Source organism: Ziziphus jujuba, chromosome 1, assembly GCF_031755915.1.
Source record: "Ziziphus jujuba cultivar Dongzao chromosome 1, ASM3175591v1".
Lineage (NCBI taxonomy): Eukaryota > Viridiplantae > Streptophyta > Magnoliopsida > Rosales > Rhamnaceae > Ziziphus > Ziziphus jujuba.
This window is the reverse complement of record NC_083379.1, coordinates 47,280,329-47,295,558: the sequence shown is the minus strand read 5'-3', so window position 1 is coordinate 47,295,558 and position 15,230 is coordinate 47,280,329. Positions and strand designations below refer to the sequence as shown.

Here is a 15,230-nt window from a genome sequence, read left to right as displayed (position 1 = left end):
AAGATCATCAAGTTGAAGAAAAGGAAAAAAGAAGAAAAAATGACAAAAAATATGAATGCAAGTCCCATTAATGCGCCAGATAACATTATAAACTCGATGATCTAGAAGGAAAATTGTTCAAGGTTACAATACAGGATCATTGATTATAAATGAAACCGATTATTTGTGTCTTTTAACCTCAAAATTTGACGTCCGTTGTCCATGTGCCTTGCACGCTAGGATGTTTGGTCACATGTCTGGTCCTCAGTTTCACCACCTTTCTTCCCAATGAGTTTCTTAGCCTTGTTGCATATTGAAAAATCTCATCTGGATCCATATTTTTCACACATATAACCCGTTGATTTTTGTTCCCTATGCATTTGAGAAAATGAGAAATTCATTAAAAACTTTGAATTGAATATCTTGTAATGCAATCAGAAAACTACAAATGTGTCTGTGTAAAAGTGGGAGAATGAGAGGGAGAGAAAGGAATAAAGTCTCACCGTATAAGCCCTTCAAATGTGGATGCTGACCACGAATGAGTTCTGTAACCAACTCTAGCTGAGGATTCTTCTCCTTAAACGCTGGTAGATGCGACTCCATAAATGCCCTAACATGTTAAATGTTTTACAATGATCAATTAATGAACAAAAAGATGAAAACTGAAGCATTACTTTCAATTTTTCCAATGCTAATCCATGAACAGCATACAAATGAAAAAGTTTTGATATGCTTATGGATACAGTAAGATGCATATCAAGGTCAACTATGACATATATGTAACCTTATACAGCATGAATCATCAAACTGCCTAAGTAGAGGCTAAAAAATGTGATGTCACTCCAAGCAGTGTATAAAATGTAAAGTACAATGTCATAACATTAATTATATAAAGAAGTTCAAATAATCACATTTCTGAAACTGTAAGACGTCTGAATCCATCCTCATTTGGCTAACATATCCAGGGCAAGTACTTGTACAAGAATATTTGCAATAAATTAAAGAAGAAAGGAAACATATACACTTATCATCCTTTGACCCAAAAATAAAAAATAAAAAATAAAAAGAAAAAGAAAAAGAAGTTATTTTTTTTAGAAAAAGTCTACACATTTTTATTAAGAATAACATGAAAGAACCTAAACTAGTACTCAATTGATATTCCGCACTGAATTCGTCAGGACCATAAATTATCAATGCTAGGACCAATAATTTTACATTTTATTAAATTATACACAAAAAAAGAAACAAGTAATAATTATAATTACATAAATAGAACATACCTGATGCCCCTACTACTTCCTCCCCAGTCACAATAGTTCACTATCAGTTTTTGAAGCTGCCAAACCCCTCTTAAAGCCATCTGAGATCAGTCAAGTTAAGTTATACACATATTCTTCTATTAATACAATAAACGAAAATGTTTGTTGAAGCTGTACAATGAATATTATGTTCATACAAAACCTCCTTATACAAGTGATGCAAAAAAGTTCAATTTAAAAAATAAAAAATTATAAAGAAGATCAAATTTTCTCATATTTCAAGTTCAACCACAGTTGAAAAAATCCAATCATATAGCTCAAGTTCAAAATGCTTACTCTAGAATAACTGGTAGGACAACCATAACACTCAATTTCGTTACACACACACACAAACAATTTTAGGTCGTCTTTTTACTGATTCAAAAATAGTTCCAAAACGGCTGAGAGCATGGTTTAATCCCGATTTTAAATCATTGGGAAAAAAAAAAAAAAGAAATCAAACATTTACCATAACCAAAAGCAAAAGCAACCGCGTCCCTCAGGTTTAATATCAAGGATTAATTATAAAAAAAAAAAAAAAAAAAAAAAAAAGGAGCAGTGTAAAGAGGGCTTCCCAGTTGGTCTATAATAAATAAGAGTATTTCATAGAAAATGAGCAAGTAAAGGGAAAGATGGAATTACATGTACCTGGAACTTCCACTGGCGGTGGCTCGCCGACGAGTACCGGTGGGACAAACCAGAGCAGAGAGAGACGAGGAAGTATGGTTACGGAGGCCGAGACAAAAGCGCATAGCTTTTATTGAAGCCAATTGTTAAATGACCTATATATCCTTTCTTAATGCTGCCCAATTACGTTTAATTTTCTTATGTGTGAGTCCTTCGTAGGACATGTGTCCATCCTTTTTATTATTATATTATACTGCCTAATGTATTACCATTCTCTGTTTTTTTCTTTTTTTCTTTTTCTTTATTATATTTTTTACAAAAATAGAAAATATACTATTTTCCTTTTTATATTTTATATTATGTGTCCATTCTATTGTTTTTTTTTTTTTATACTGCCTAAAATTATTTATTACTATTCTCCTCTTTTTTTTAATTATATTTTTGACAAAAATAGAAAATATATTCTTTTCCATTCTATATTTTATGTTTATATTTATTTGGAAAAATAAACAAATAAGTGTTTATAATTCGAAGGGTGTAGTGAATTTAAAACAAAGAGGGCACATGCAGGTCGTATGGCCTTCTTCTCTTGTAATTGGAAGAATCTGTTAGGGGGGTAAAATCACATTTAAATATTACCCATAAATTTTTATTTATTTATTTATTTTTTATTGAACTAAAAATTTTGATTTTGTTTGGTGTATAGTTTAATGGAGGAAAGAATAGAATATAATAAAGAAAAAGAAGGGTATAATTTTTTTTTTTCAAATTTTTTTGTTTTGTTTTTGGATAATCATATCAACACATTGAATCAACAAAGCCTCACTAATATTGAAATCAATGACTATATGAACATTTCAAAAAAAAAAAATTTTTTCTTTTTTTTTAACAACAAAATTGACTAACAAATCCAAGACACATCACAAAAACAGAAACCAGAAATATAGGCCCCCATAACTTCTAGTTCTTGAATCTGATGCTCCGACTGATTCCTGCATTGATACCGGTGGTCTCCCCACCATAATGAGTAGTAGGCTTCTTGACTTGCCGTACCTGCCCTTTCCGACGCTCTACTGCCTTCTGATGCTTCAACTGCACATAAAAGAGAGAGAAGAGAAAGAGACAGCGACGTGAGCAGACAACACAATTCAAGTGGTTTGCCATGTAGTAGGTACACAATTTTATGTGGTGAAAACTTACCTTGTACTTCTTTCTTGGATTCTTTGTAAGCTTCTTGCGTGCTCGTGTAAGACCTCTGTTCTTCTCCATCTGGAGTAAGTTGGCAGCAGAAATATAGTCAGTATCAAAAAGGAATCGGTAAAAATATCAACTGAACATGTCACATGGTGGTTTAGTCACCTGATAAGTAATAAGACGCTTTCCATCAACAGTTTCAGGCAAAGATGGTACTGGTGGGTTCCTGAGGAAGCAAAACATTTATTGAGAATGACAGAATAAATTGTGATGTGTAGCAAACCCATATCATTCAACGGTTCACTTCCATGCTTCCAACAACAAAAACTGAAAAAAATGCTCTCCCCCATGCAAGACCAACACATGCACTAGGAAATGCTTTGATGCATAGAAAAACCACATATTGGGTCTGACAAGATATTGCAATAACACACCTCGAATGAATCTCAGCTTTTGCAGCAAGCTTTGCAGCTCTCTGTTGTTTGGCTTGTTTGTAAAATTCATCTTCTGAATCTTCTGTCTCATTATCCTCATCCATCTCAACATCCCCATCAGATTCGGCGGCGTCCTCAATATCATATCCAGCACCATCCTCAGACTCAACACCAGCTCTTGCCAATACTTGCAGCTCATGTTTCCTACGCCTTTCTCCAATATCATCCTTCTTTGGTAAATCGTCATCTCCAGAAACAACCTTACCAAAAGAAGGAAAAGAGTTGGCATACAAATCTTACTAGAAATGAACTTAAATGTCTAAGCATATGATAAAAGGTTCACATATCACATATTAACAAATAACTGGACGGCTAAGATTGTATTCGACTCACCATGCAATTCTGGCATTATCAATATGCAAATTAAATGAAGCTAAAGCAGAAAAGTATCAATAATGACCGACTGTTGTTCTGTGTCATTTCAAGAAGGCATGATATGTTGACCCATAAAACAAGTTCAAGCAGCTTAAATAGAGAAAGTCAGACATCAAGTTTGATACCTTAAGCTTCTCTGGTTTAGCAGCTATGAGGTGCGATAGTTTGCTTGAGCTCAAGAAACTTGCATGACCATTGCTCAATCCACGGTTGGCCCCCTCAATATTTACAGCATCATCATCAAAATCATCATATGTCTCAAGCTCCCTGTTCATTTCCAAGTTGGCTGAATTAGAATAAAAAAGCAACCATAACATAAACCAAAGAGCATAGGAGCAAAGCAAGACCTGTTTAAGGGTTTCATAATTTTCTTGGCTTTCTCAGTTTTGGGGGTAATGGAACCAAGAAGACCCTTCTGCTTCAATTTTTCCTCAAGAGCAGCTCTAACCTTTAACATTTTCATGCTCTGTGCACCTACTTTATCATTCTGCCACACAAAAAGAAGTCTGCATTAGAGAAAATGATAACTTGCTAGAACCCATAAATCACCAGGATATTAAAAATATGCGAAGAGGAAAGAAATTATAATACATAGTCCAAAGCAGTTACAGAGATTTTTCATGTAAAATCTACCTGATGTATGATCTTTTCTGTCTTTTTCTCATTATCCTTCATTAACTCCACCTTTACCACATCAGCACTGTTATGGATCTGCAGTACAAAAGGAAAAGCGAGTCACCCTAAAGTATCAATGAGAAAAGCAATTGGGGATGGAACTGTGCTCTAAAAATTCTTATAAAAATAACAATTGTGTAGAATTTTTAACCAAATGCATAAATTCTTAGAAACTATGCACTCTGCATAAGTATTGAAAATGAATTAAGCATCCAAATGCTGTGTCACATATCAAAATTTAGCATCCAACAAATCATAACTTAGAAGGGAAGAAGGAAAAACCTAATATATTCTACTAAATATGGGATTAAGGTAATAACTACCACATTATCTTCTTGGGTTCCAGCTGAGACATGAGAAGGCCCGTGATCATCGGCAAATGAAACACATGCCGATATAGCATTCTCTTTACCATCCTTCATTACTGTTTCCACTACATTACTCTTATTGAGGATCTCCTCAAGCTCCATTGGAAGATTCCCATCAAGCTGTCTCATCTGTCAGGTAAAACTCATATTAATCATGGCCCAGCTTTGGAAAAGCTGTAATAAATTTCATGCACAATCGATTTGGGGGGAAGAAGAAAATGGGAACAACCTTGTCCAATAAGCTCTTGATCTCTACAAGGCGAGCTACTACAGGATGATCACGGACATCCTTTAATTCAGATTTGAGAAGAAGATAGAATGTTATTGCTTGGCAATATAACAGCAGAAGAGGTTGATATAGCTCCAAATAGCGAATTCCTCCTTCTACCATGATCTCTCCCTTCTTAACCTTTAAATCACAAGGAAACATTGCCACATCTAATGGAAACAGAACAGGAATGAAAAGCAAAAACACAAAATGACATGACAGTATAATTTATAAGGAGTAATGGCTCTAGTTTTACAGGTAAAGCATATTATATTTCAAAGTTGGGAAAGAGCTGAAAAATAACATAAAAAATTCCAATGCAATGCACAAATGTTTTCAAAAATTAGAGCACATATAAAGCATAAATAATTTTGAGAAATGAATGTGTGAGTCATCTAAACTTGTAAAAGGATCCATCATCAAACCTGATGAGAAGAAATAATGCAAGGCACAAATAAACATTAAAAAAAAAAAAAATCAATATTAACAAAAATGTCTTCCTTGAAAAGGTATGATAAGGTGAACCTATAAGCTCAAACAATTTTATCATTGCCGGTAAAGTGGTGCATCATGCAGGCATTAACCCTACAATAGGATAATTAAATGGTCAACAGAGCAAATAATACCTTGTTTAAAAGAGGATTAACTTTTCTTTCAAGCTGCTCAGTAGCATCATTCAAATCTGAGAGCAAACCAACTATCTCTGGAGCAGAGCTGCAGGGAAAATTATTGACTAAGTAGCCAGAAGGGAGGGAAGGAAACACACATACACACACCCTAAGTGAAAAGGGGTGTACATTTGCAATGAGACCACCACAGGTTCATAAAATATAAACCGGACTTAGATATTTAAAAATACCCCACAAAAGACAAAAACATTTTATAAAAATATGGGTTCAATGATGAAATATACAGACTAATATATGTTTTTCATGATCAACAACCAAACTAATATGTATTTTTACTCTATTTAGCATTCCTTATCCATCTTAATACCACTTGCATAATTATGCCAAGAAATACAGGACAAGAAAGATAGATGATAAGAAATAAAATATATAATAAAGATGTAGAAACCCTCTAAAAATAGATAACAAGAACCTTACCTGAATAAAACATCCATTACTTTCTCCCTTGGTAGAGTATTTAAATCTTTCTTCACCTGCTCATAAACAGGAGCCATCTCATCTGCCACATCCTTTTCCATTGGCGATTGTTTTTTGCTTTTTCCTTTAACCAAAATCTCCTGTAAAAGCGAACAAATTTAGTTACTGTTCATGTAAATCAATATAGAGCCCACTATGACAATTTAGTTTGTAATCCTCACCTCCATTGTTAACTCCTTGTCACTCTCATCTTCACTAGCATCTTCCAGGCCAAAGTCTTCCATAGATAAAGATTTTGCATGTTCCTTCTGTAACCTTATAACCTCTTCCTCCTCTTCTGCAGCAGACTCATCATCACTTGATTGTAGCTTCACCAAAAATGAAAAATAAAAATAAAATAAATGTCAAAGAAAGAAGCCAAAGTAACATCTTATCTAGCATAAGTTTCAGTTATGTATAGATCATTGCATAAAAAAGAAAAATATGAAAATATCCACAACATGGTCACCCCTAATACAATGGGTTTATACACAACAAAGTTCAACAAAGATGTCAAACAAAATATTAGAGAATGGACACTACAATTAAAAATTTAAATCGTCACCTCATAATCACGATTATCAGCATCATAATATAGGTGCTTCCTTCCACCCCATACTCTCTTTTGTTCTTCTTTTTCCCCTTCTTCATCATTATCATCAAGCAATTCATCCTCAACTCCACCAAACTTTGCCCGCATGTATTTTTGCTGCCTAGCAACTGCAGTGATATGTAATGAATAATAAGCAAAAGTGCATATTCAACCAAATGCTCACTCAACTTCTCCACAAGGATTCAAGAGAAGACAAATACATAAGAAAACATTTTTTAAACCATCTTCCTTACGTTTCTTAGCACAGGTATTATCTTGGATGTCATCCTCATCCTCATCACTATCATCACCATCATCATCATCATCATCAACATCCTACACATAATTTCAGCAGTAGCATTACGGAACAGCATTAACATATTAGTATAACTGTATTGCAATAGAAAGGGTTGAAAAGCACAAAAAGAGGAAGTTCCCTCATCTGGAAACTAAAATTGATTGGAAATCCCTCTTAAATTGTAGACATAATACCAAGACGAAAAGGGAAAACCTCAAAATTAAAGACAGGTTGCTCCATATCTTCGTCTGATTCCTCCTTCTCGTCTTCATTCACATCCAGCGGCACCAAATCCCTTTGCTTGTGAACTTAAAACATGGAATAAATCACAACCCATCAAGCTCAATAAAATTTGGGAGCTCGAGCTCAATTAAACAGCAAGCAAAATATATTCCATTTAACGGACTAAAAAGAAAAGAAGAGAAAAAAAAATTTCCCGGCCAGCTAATGAACGTACAAGCATCAATTTCGTCATCCATGTCTTCATCGAAGGCGCTTTTGCCCTCATCGACACGCTTTCTCTTAGAGTATCCATTGCCCTTACTCTGACTTTTTCCTCTCCTACCCATCTCTCTCACAGCCTCCGAAGTCGGAAAAATCTGATTGCTTTACTTACTACTATAATGGGTCTTCAACAAGCTCTCAAGTCTTTAACTTTCCCGTAAACCAAACTGAAAAAAAGGAGCTTCCGAATACAGCAATGGCAGTGAGCTTGTCGCGGGAAAGGAAATTGCCAGCGTTTTGTTAAACCCTGTGCTGATTGGGAATACAGACAGAATTAGGGTTTAGAGGGATAAGTTTGACTTGGGCTTGTATGGGCCTTTACATTGGCCCATTTACGGCCCAAAAATATTGGGCTAGGCTGTCAAAACTTGTCGTCTTTATCGGATTGAAGAAAACAAGCGTCAAATGCCTGCTATGAATTCATGGCTTGCTATCAGTCTTCACAGTTTCACTTTCATTCTCTTTGGAGATGTTTCAGAACCTTCGGGACGAGCTTATCAGCCACTCATGGAGTCGGATGCAACTTGTGCTACGTAAAGAAACAGAACCTGCTTCAACCTTTTCTCAGTTTTTCCAGAAAGGTAACGGAAATAGACCCCGAGATGTTTGTTTTGGACCCTAAAAATTTAAATTGCGGTTCCTACGATGAAATCTTTTACGTGCTTTATTGAGGAAAATGAACTTCTACGCTTGGGTCAACACTTATATATGAATATAATAAGTACAATGTATAAAAACGCAAATTTGAATAATGTTGAAACTACTACTACAGCTCGCTTGTTTAATAGTTAAAGTTTTGGCATTAACTATTAACATGGCATTAGATGGAATTAGAGCCTAATGATTATAAGATTTTGTGTATTACCGTCTCGTTTGTCCGTTTCTGTTAATTATTATAGTCTTGCACGAGTGAGTGCCAATTACTACTATCCTGTGTTATTGGGCGGGCTCATTACACATAAGAGGAATTTTGAAATGGCTTCCTAATAGCTTAAGTTTTTGAGATTTTGAGATTGATCACTTAAAAGAATACACAATATGTTAAAATGCGGATGTGAAAGCAGTGATTGCAAGTTTCCACTTTTGAGAATACCTTATAAAGATGATGTTCTAAAAAATCATTTTCTTATATTAACTTGTTTCTGGTTTATTTCTCCTTGAAAATTTTCAGGGCTATTGTATTATTTCCAATAGTTTAAATTCGGGTTTACCTGGAGCTATTTGTGAGGAAGACAATGCAGCAATTTCTTCTCAAAGTCAAAGAATACTTAATAAAGATGCACCACTTAGTTCAGCCAAGCGTGAAGAAAAAACAGTGAATAATAAACCTTCAGATGGTAGAGTAATGCTCATTGATGGCACAGCTATCATTTATAGAGCATACTACAAACTTTTAGGTGTGTTATAACTTTTTTATTTACTAATAGCTACTTTGAGTCTAGTGCTTCCAACATTTGCATATTTAGGTTGGGACAATGTTCTTTGGTTGTTTTATGTTCCTTCACAGTGTAACCTTATTAATGGTTTGATTTTTTTTTTTTTTTTTTTTTTATGAGAATAGCAAAGCTGCACCATGGCTATCTATCACATGCTGATGGTAATGGTGATTGGGCTCTTACTGTATGTACTGCTCTATCTCTTGTAAGTATGTCCACGTTTACAGGTTTATCTTTTTTTGTTTTCTTTTCTTTGTCTGCTATTGTCTTTATACTGAAAAGTGGTAGAATGAATTTATATGCTTCCCTTGTATGTCATGATGTCCACCAACTCTTTTCCGTTAGCTGAGATCATGCTTATTCTAAATTGTCTCATAATGTAAGATTCACCTTTGCTTTAAGAAGGCTATAGGATGAGTCATGCGTAAAATTCATTTATCTCTTCTTTGATGTGGACTTTTCTAAGTCCAAGGATATTTAATTTTAGTTTCTATCCTTGCAGATAATTGATGTTCTGGAATTTATCCCTTCCCATGTGGCGGTATGATTCTTTTCTAGTGTATCTGAAATTTCAGTATTATCATATAAAAATCAGCCTTATATCATTTAATAATCTCACATTTGTATGTGTATTTCCTCATTATGATTTTTTGTTAGATGGACATGCCTAATTTCATTCTGCTTGGTGTCTTCTACTGTATAACTCAACCTTCAATTGACCACTATGTTTCTTAATTTATGTGGTCTGAAATGTTGTTAACCATAACTTAAAATGTGGATATAGTGAATAAAACATGTTGCCATACCTTGCATGTTAGCTTGGTTCTCCTTGCTTCTCTCTAAATAATATTTTTGCCGTCAGATTTTCCCCACCCACTCCCACAACTCCCCCCCCCCCCCCCCTTTTCTTTTTTTTCTTTTTTTTTTTTTTGTTCCCTGTTTTGTGTTTCTAGCTTTTAGCCAGACACTATAGCTCATGAACCTTTTCTTCCTTTTATCTTTTCGTGCAGGTGGTGTTTGACCATGATGGTGAGATATCTAATGTCTATCATTTTCTACTTGATATATTTAAATGCTCTCTATTCTATTAAATATTATGCATTTATTCATTATTTTAACTCTTGTCCGTGATAAAGTTCTCTTCTTTTGTGGTTTACAACTTCAATAGATTTGAATGTTATTGTCTTGGAGTGTCTGTACAACATTAATTTTAACTGGTGAACCGCAGATGTTGCATAAACTGAACCAAGTTACCTAAATTTTCCAAATTAAATGTAGCTCTGGATTTGGTTATCTTTATACTATCTAGCAAAGTTGTTGTTGAGTCAACAATTATAGAACTGTTTGAATGCTTAGAAGAACTTGAACACTCCAATGAACAAAAGTTATATATGATCTTTAATAATTATCTGCTTCCTTAATGTTTTGTACTTGTCTCAATTACTAATACAGTCCTACTTTAGCTCAAATGTCAATGTACTAAAATGGAAGAGCATTTTTTTTTTTTCTTTTTTTGTGTTTTTACTTTATAACATCAATGAACGGGTACTAATTGAACCTCCCCCGATGAGAATCCTAATGTAAATTTATATTCATGTTCTTCATTTCTGCCTCTCTCTCCCTCATGTGCACAAACATACATATTGGTGTGTGCTTTCGTGTCATGTACTCATCGATTGATTCAGTGTTTTTTTTTTTTTTTTTCCCCCTTTCATTCCCAGTTCAATTCATCTTCATTCTTATGTCGAGTCACTTGCTGTTATTGCACAAAATAATATGAAGCTTAATCACAAAGTTGAGTAACTCCCATATGGTATCGCATTGTGAAGATATTTAGCTCTCTTATCTCGTTCAGCTACCTTTTTCCTACTCACTAAATTAGTTTCCAAGTTATCGGGAGTTTGGTATGTGGACCTGTTGGGTGTTGTTTCAAGCCAATTTTTGATAAGACAGACCTTCTCTTTTCAGGAGTCCCATTTGGTCAAACTTCTATTTGGTCCAAAGAAAATTTTTTGGCAAAAGGTATGTTTTCCCCTCCATAATTTTAGTTTTTTTGTATGTAAAGTTGAAAAGTAGGCCATGTTGAGTTAAGAAAATAAGAATATTCCTTGGTGTCATGCTATATAGAAACTTAAGTTGGCTATGTTGTTTAGAAACCTTAAGTTCTTTTCCATCATATACTTCTCTCGGAGGGTCATTTTTTCTGCTAAATCGTCAGCTGTTGTCTCTTTCTCTCCCATATTTTCTTGTGTCCCCAATAGACCCATACTATCCTGTGCAGAGGACATTTGTGAAATTGAATAGGTTAATTCTTTTATTCATTTAAATGGTTAGTTATTCCTCTTGCATAAATGACTTGTTATACATGTGCTTTAATTTTGCTTTTCAAGGTCGGAATTTTCGCCATACTCTATACCCTTCGTACAAGAGCAATCGGCCCCCAACACCTGATACCATTGTTCAGGGACTTCAATACTTAAAGGCATCCATTAAGGCTATGTCCATTAAGGTGATTGAGGTAAGAGTTATATATCACAGATATTTAGGGCTAATTGACCCTGGTTGTGAATGGTGATTGATCACATATTTACAAGCAGGTACCAGGTGTGGAAGCTGATGATGTGATTGGAACATTGGCTGTAAGAAGTGTTGATGCTGGGTACAAGGTATGCTGCACATTTGAAGGATAGTAGAATGCGAAAATAAAATTTATTGTCAATATTTGTTTATTGCTACTCCAGAAATATAACATTTTGGCACTTTAACTCTTTTTTTTTTTTTTTTTTTTTTTCCTCACAGAGAATTATTTTATTAAATGCATTATCTCGTTTATATTTGTACTGCGGATTACATGAATTTAGAAGCATAGGTGTTCAAATTTTTAGTTGTTTAACAGTCAAAATCAATACTTGATTACTTTCTTTTGGAGCAGCGGTGCTCTCCATATCTGCTGGATTTTAAAGACAGCTATTGGTTGGCTATGTAGCAAATTTGATGTGTAAATAAGTAATAGAAATGCATGTGACCTGTGCACAACCCCTGAGAACCAAAGACTTTCATGTAATCATGGCTGTTTAATCAGGTACTGGAATGAAAAAATGTATAACTAAACATATAAACTTAGTATACACTCAAAGAGCTATGATGGAATGTAAGAGTATGGTTTAATTACAAGGAACAAAATATGCTCTTTTTCTTCTACTTGGTCACTTTTTTATTTTATTTTATTTTTTATTTTTTATTTTTTCATTTATTGCATTGTTTTCGTGACAGGTAAGAGTTGTCTCCCCGGACAAAGACTTTTTTCAGATATTATCGCCATCATTGCGGCTTTTACGAATTGCTCCACGTGGCCTTGAGTAAGTATGCCTTTCTGATGCATTGTGAGTCTTACATGGCATCTCGCTATCTCTATTAGGACATAGAATAAAGCCTTTGTTAATCTTGTATGCTGAAATTTTTTATCAGCATTGAAGCATATCAGTACTGCATAAAACCCATGATAAGGGCTGAAATAAGTTATAGTTTAATGTTTGGATTTCCGTTTCCGTTTCCGTTTTAGTATTTTCTTTTCTGTTTTTTTGCTCATTGAATCTATGCGGTTTTACTTTCCCAGGATGGTTTCATTTGGAATGGAGGATTTTGCTAAAAGATATGGGGACTTGAAACCTTCTCAGTTTGTTGATATAATCTCACTTATGGGTGACAAAGCTGACAATATCCCAGGTAGAGTTGATGCTTCTTTTTATGGAGAATCAATTGGAGAGCGAAAAAATATATCGATTGCCACTACTGGAAAAGCTCAAAGTAACTAGGCTGGGGGGATTTGCTTATAGTCATGTTATGCCATGTGTCAAGTATATATATGAATTCTGCTTGAGAAGGAATCTAATTTTATTACTTTTAAGTATTTCCTTTCTTCCTATATTGTATTGAGGTTTCAAAATTTTGTGCTTCAATACATAAGTTGAATGCAGGAGTTGAAGGAATTGGACATGTTCATGCTGTGCAACTAATCAGTAGATTTGGTATGTTAATCAGTAAATATATCCATTCATTCAATCCTATTTCTTTTTGGAACTTGTATTTTCTTGTTGCTGTTGGATGAGCATCCCCACTTCTATTTGCAGGTACATTGGAAAATTTATTGAAATGTGTCGAAGAAATTGAGGAAGAACGTATTAAGACGGTAAGATTATGAAATTCATGAATTAATAAATATGACTATAGTTCAATTTTCTGCTAGTCTTATTTTTGGTGAGTAAATTTGCTGAGCTTGAATATATCCCTGTACGTGATTCATTTTGTTGTTATTGGCTTTAATTTATTGTATGCACTTCATTTGCTTCACTGAATTATGACAAGAGCTTAATAAATAATTAGAACTGTAATGGTTGGAAAGGCCACAGAGTTACCTATAAACTAACTCATGATTGGTCGGAACACATCATGTACTGAGTACTGACTAAGGATGCCATATTTGCTTTTTTCCATGCAGACCTTGATAGCAAATGCCAGTCAAGCTGTCTTGAGCAAGAACCTGGTAACTTCAAAAAGAATAAAAAAAATCCCCTCCTTTTTAAATTTTATATTTATAATCAATATTGTCAGTTTATAACACCTTCTGTAGTTTACAGCTAATTTGGGCTTGGAGCCTTTGTACATTTGTGTATCTCCTCTCTCTCTCTCTCTCTCTCTCTCTCTTACTCTCTCTCAGATTTCATTTCCTTATTTTACTTAGTTGAGAAACCAACTCGTCATTGTAACTTCCAGTTTATATTGCTAATAATAACATTCTTTAACACATCAAAGAACCCTGATCAATGTTTAAACACTTTGTATTATTTCAGGTGATTTTACGTTCTGATCTTCCATTCTACATGGTACCGTTTGCTACTGAAGATCTCATATTCACAAAACCAGAGGTTTGTGCACTTTTAATTGAATCTGTAATTTTGGAATGTAACTAGTTGAAATGTTTCCAACCATTAGCATTCTGATTAGGATTGGCATGGACTAGAAACCTAGTGCAGCACACCAGGGGTGATGAATGCCAAAAGTTATGAAATTACTAGGAAACGAATTCTAACTAAAAGTTACAGACAGGATATTACAGACAGGATAACTTAGAGTTAAGTTTATATTGTCTAGTTTTGCATTTCTACACAATTAAGAAATAAAATTATATAAAAAAATAAAATCTGTGAATGTCAACAATGGCTGTTTTGCTTCTTGCATGATGAAACTGCTGTTTACTAATCATGTAAATCCACATCATTGCTGATTTGGATGGATACAGGACAATGGGGAGAAGTTTGGGAGCCTTCTAGCAGCAATCAGTGCTTATGCTGAAGGATTTTCGGCCAATCCAATCACCAGGAGAGCATTTTCCTTGTGGAAGAGGCTTGGAACAAGGTGATTTTAAGATTCACTTTTGCATATGGATATAACTGAAGGCCGAAGCTCATCGTGAATTACTAACTGCAAGTAGCAAAATTTCATCATAATGAATTGTGTAAAGTTGTAGCTGTCATGCATATCGTACGAGGGCAACCAATATATATATATATATATATATATTCCTGAATTTTGTCATCTTGTAATCTTGAGAAGTGTTATCATGGTAAGTATACTTAACGTAAGGATTCTTACATGAATTCTTTTAACAAAACACTGTTTCAAGAGAAAATAGCTCCATATATTTTAGATATATATATATATATATATATTGAGAAGTGTTATCATGGTATGTATAGCGTAAGGATTCTAACATGAATTCTTTTAACAAAACATTGTTTCAAGAGAAAATGGCTCCAATATTATATACATATATATATATATATATATATATATATATAAAACATATACAAGACCAAGGATTTAGCTTGGTGTCTCCACCTGTGAATTCTTCAAGCTCAAAGATAGTATTAAACTGAACTTCATTTCCTGAAGTAAACTTCAATTTGACTTCCCCTGC

General features: G+C 34.1%; 3 protein-coding genes across 5 annotated transcripts; 1 reads left to right on the top strand and 2 right to left on the bottom strand.

Moving 5' to 3' along the window:
• Positions 1–52: 52 nt before the first annotated feature.
• Positions 53–2,080, bottom strand: LOC107405916 (large ribosomal subunit protein mL43). 2 transcript variants are annotated; one of them, XM_016013011.4, is made up of 4 exons: positions 1,926–2,080; positions 1,260–1,339; positions 483–589; positions 53–351 (listed from the first exon to the last, which is right to left on the bottom strand). In XM_016013011.4, exons 2-4 carry the CDS (start codon positions 1,337–1,339, stop codon positions 179–181), a joined length of 360 nt encoding a protein of 119 aa, XP_015868497.2. In that variant the 5' UTR covers positions 1,926–2,080; the 3' UTR covers positions 53–178. The 2 variants fall into 2 exon arrangements, with proteins under 2 accessions (XP_015868497.2, XP_015868503.2); XM_016013017.4 differs by having other exon boundaries at positions 1,920–1,986.
• A 554-nt stretch (positions 2,081–2,634) lies between these two features.
• Positions 2,635–8,042, bottom strand: LOC107405885 (protein THALLO). Its single transcript, XM_016012980.4, has 16 exons — positions 7,771–8,042; positions 7,527–7,621; positions 7,270–7,351; positions 6,989–7,143; positions 6,606–6,752; positions 6,385–6,524; positions 5,905–5,992; positions 5,240–5,419; positions 4,966–5,139; positions 4,601–4,678; positions 4,315–4,454; positions 4,093–4,234; positions 3,533–3,792; positions 3,264–3,324; positions 3,105–3,173; positions 2,635–2,996 (listed from the first exon to the last, which is right to left on the bottom strand). Exons 1-16 carry the CDS (start codon positions 7,880–7,882, stop codon positions 2,865–2,867), a joined length of 2,055 nt encoding a protein of 684 aa, XP_015868466.2. The 5' UTR covers positions 7,883–8,042; the 3' UTR covers positions 2,635–2,864.
• A 50-nt stretch (positions 8,043–8,092) lies between these two features.
• Positions 8,093–14,982, top strand: LOC107406154 (uncharacterized). 2 transcript variants are annotated; one of them, XM_048480368.2, is made up of 15 exons: positions 8,093–8,398; positions 8,989–9,214; positions 9,379–9,458; positions 9,756–9,794; positions 10,264–10,282; positions 11,222–11,275; positions 11,644–11,771; positions 11,851–11,919; positions 12,527–12,612; positions 12,870–12,979; positions 13,231–13,281; positions 13,384–13,442; positions 13,752–13,796; positions 14,104–14,178; positions 14,553–14,982. In XM_048480368.2, the coding sequence occupies exons 1-15, from the start codon at positions 8,240–8,242 to the stop codon at positions 14,670–14,672; spliced, it is 1,320 nt and encodes a 439-aa protein (XP_048336325.2). In that variant the 5' UTR covers positions 8,093–8,239; the 3' UTR covers positions 14,673–14,982. The 2 variants fall into 2 exon arrangements, with proteins under 2 accessions (XP_048336325.2, XP_048336331.2); XM_048480374.2 differs by lacking the exon at positions 11,222–11,275.
• The last annotated feature ends 248 nt before the right edge of the window (positions 14,983–15,230 follow it).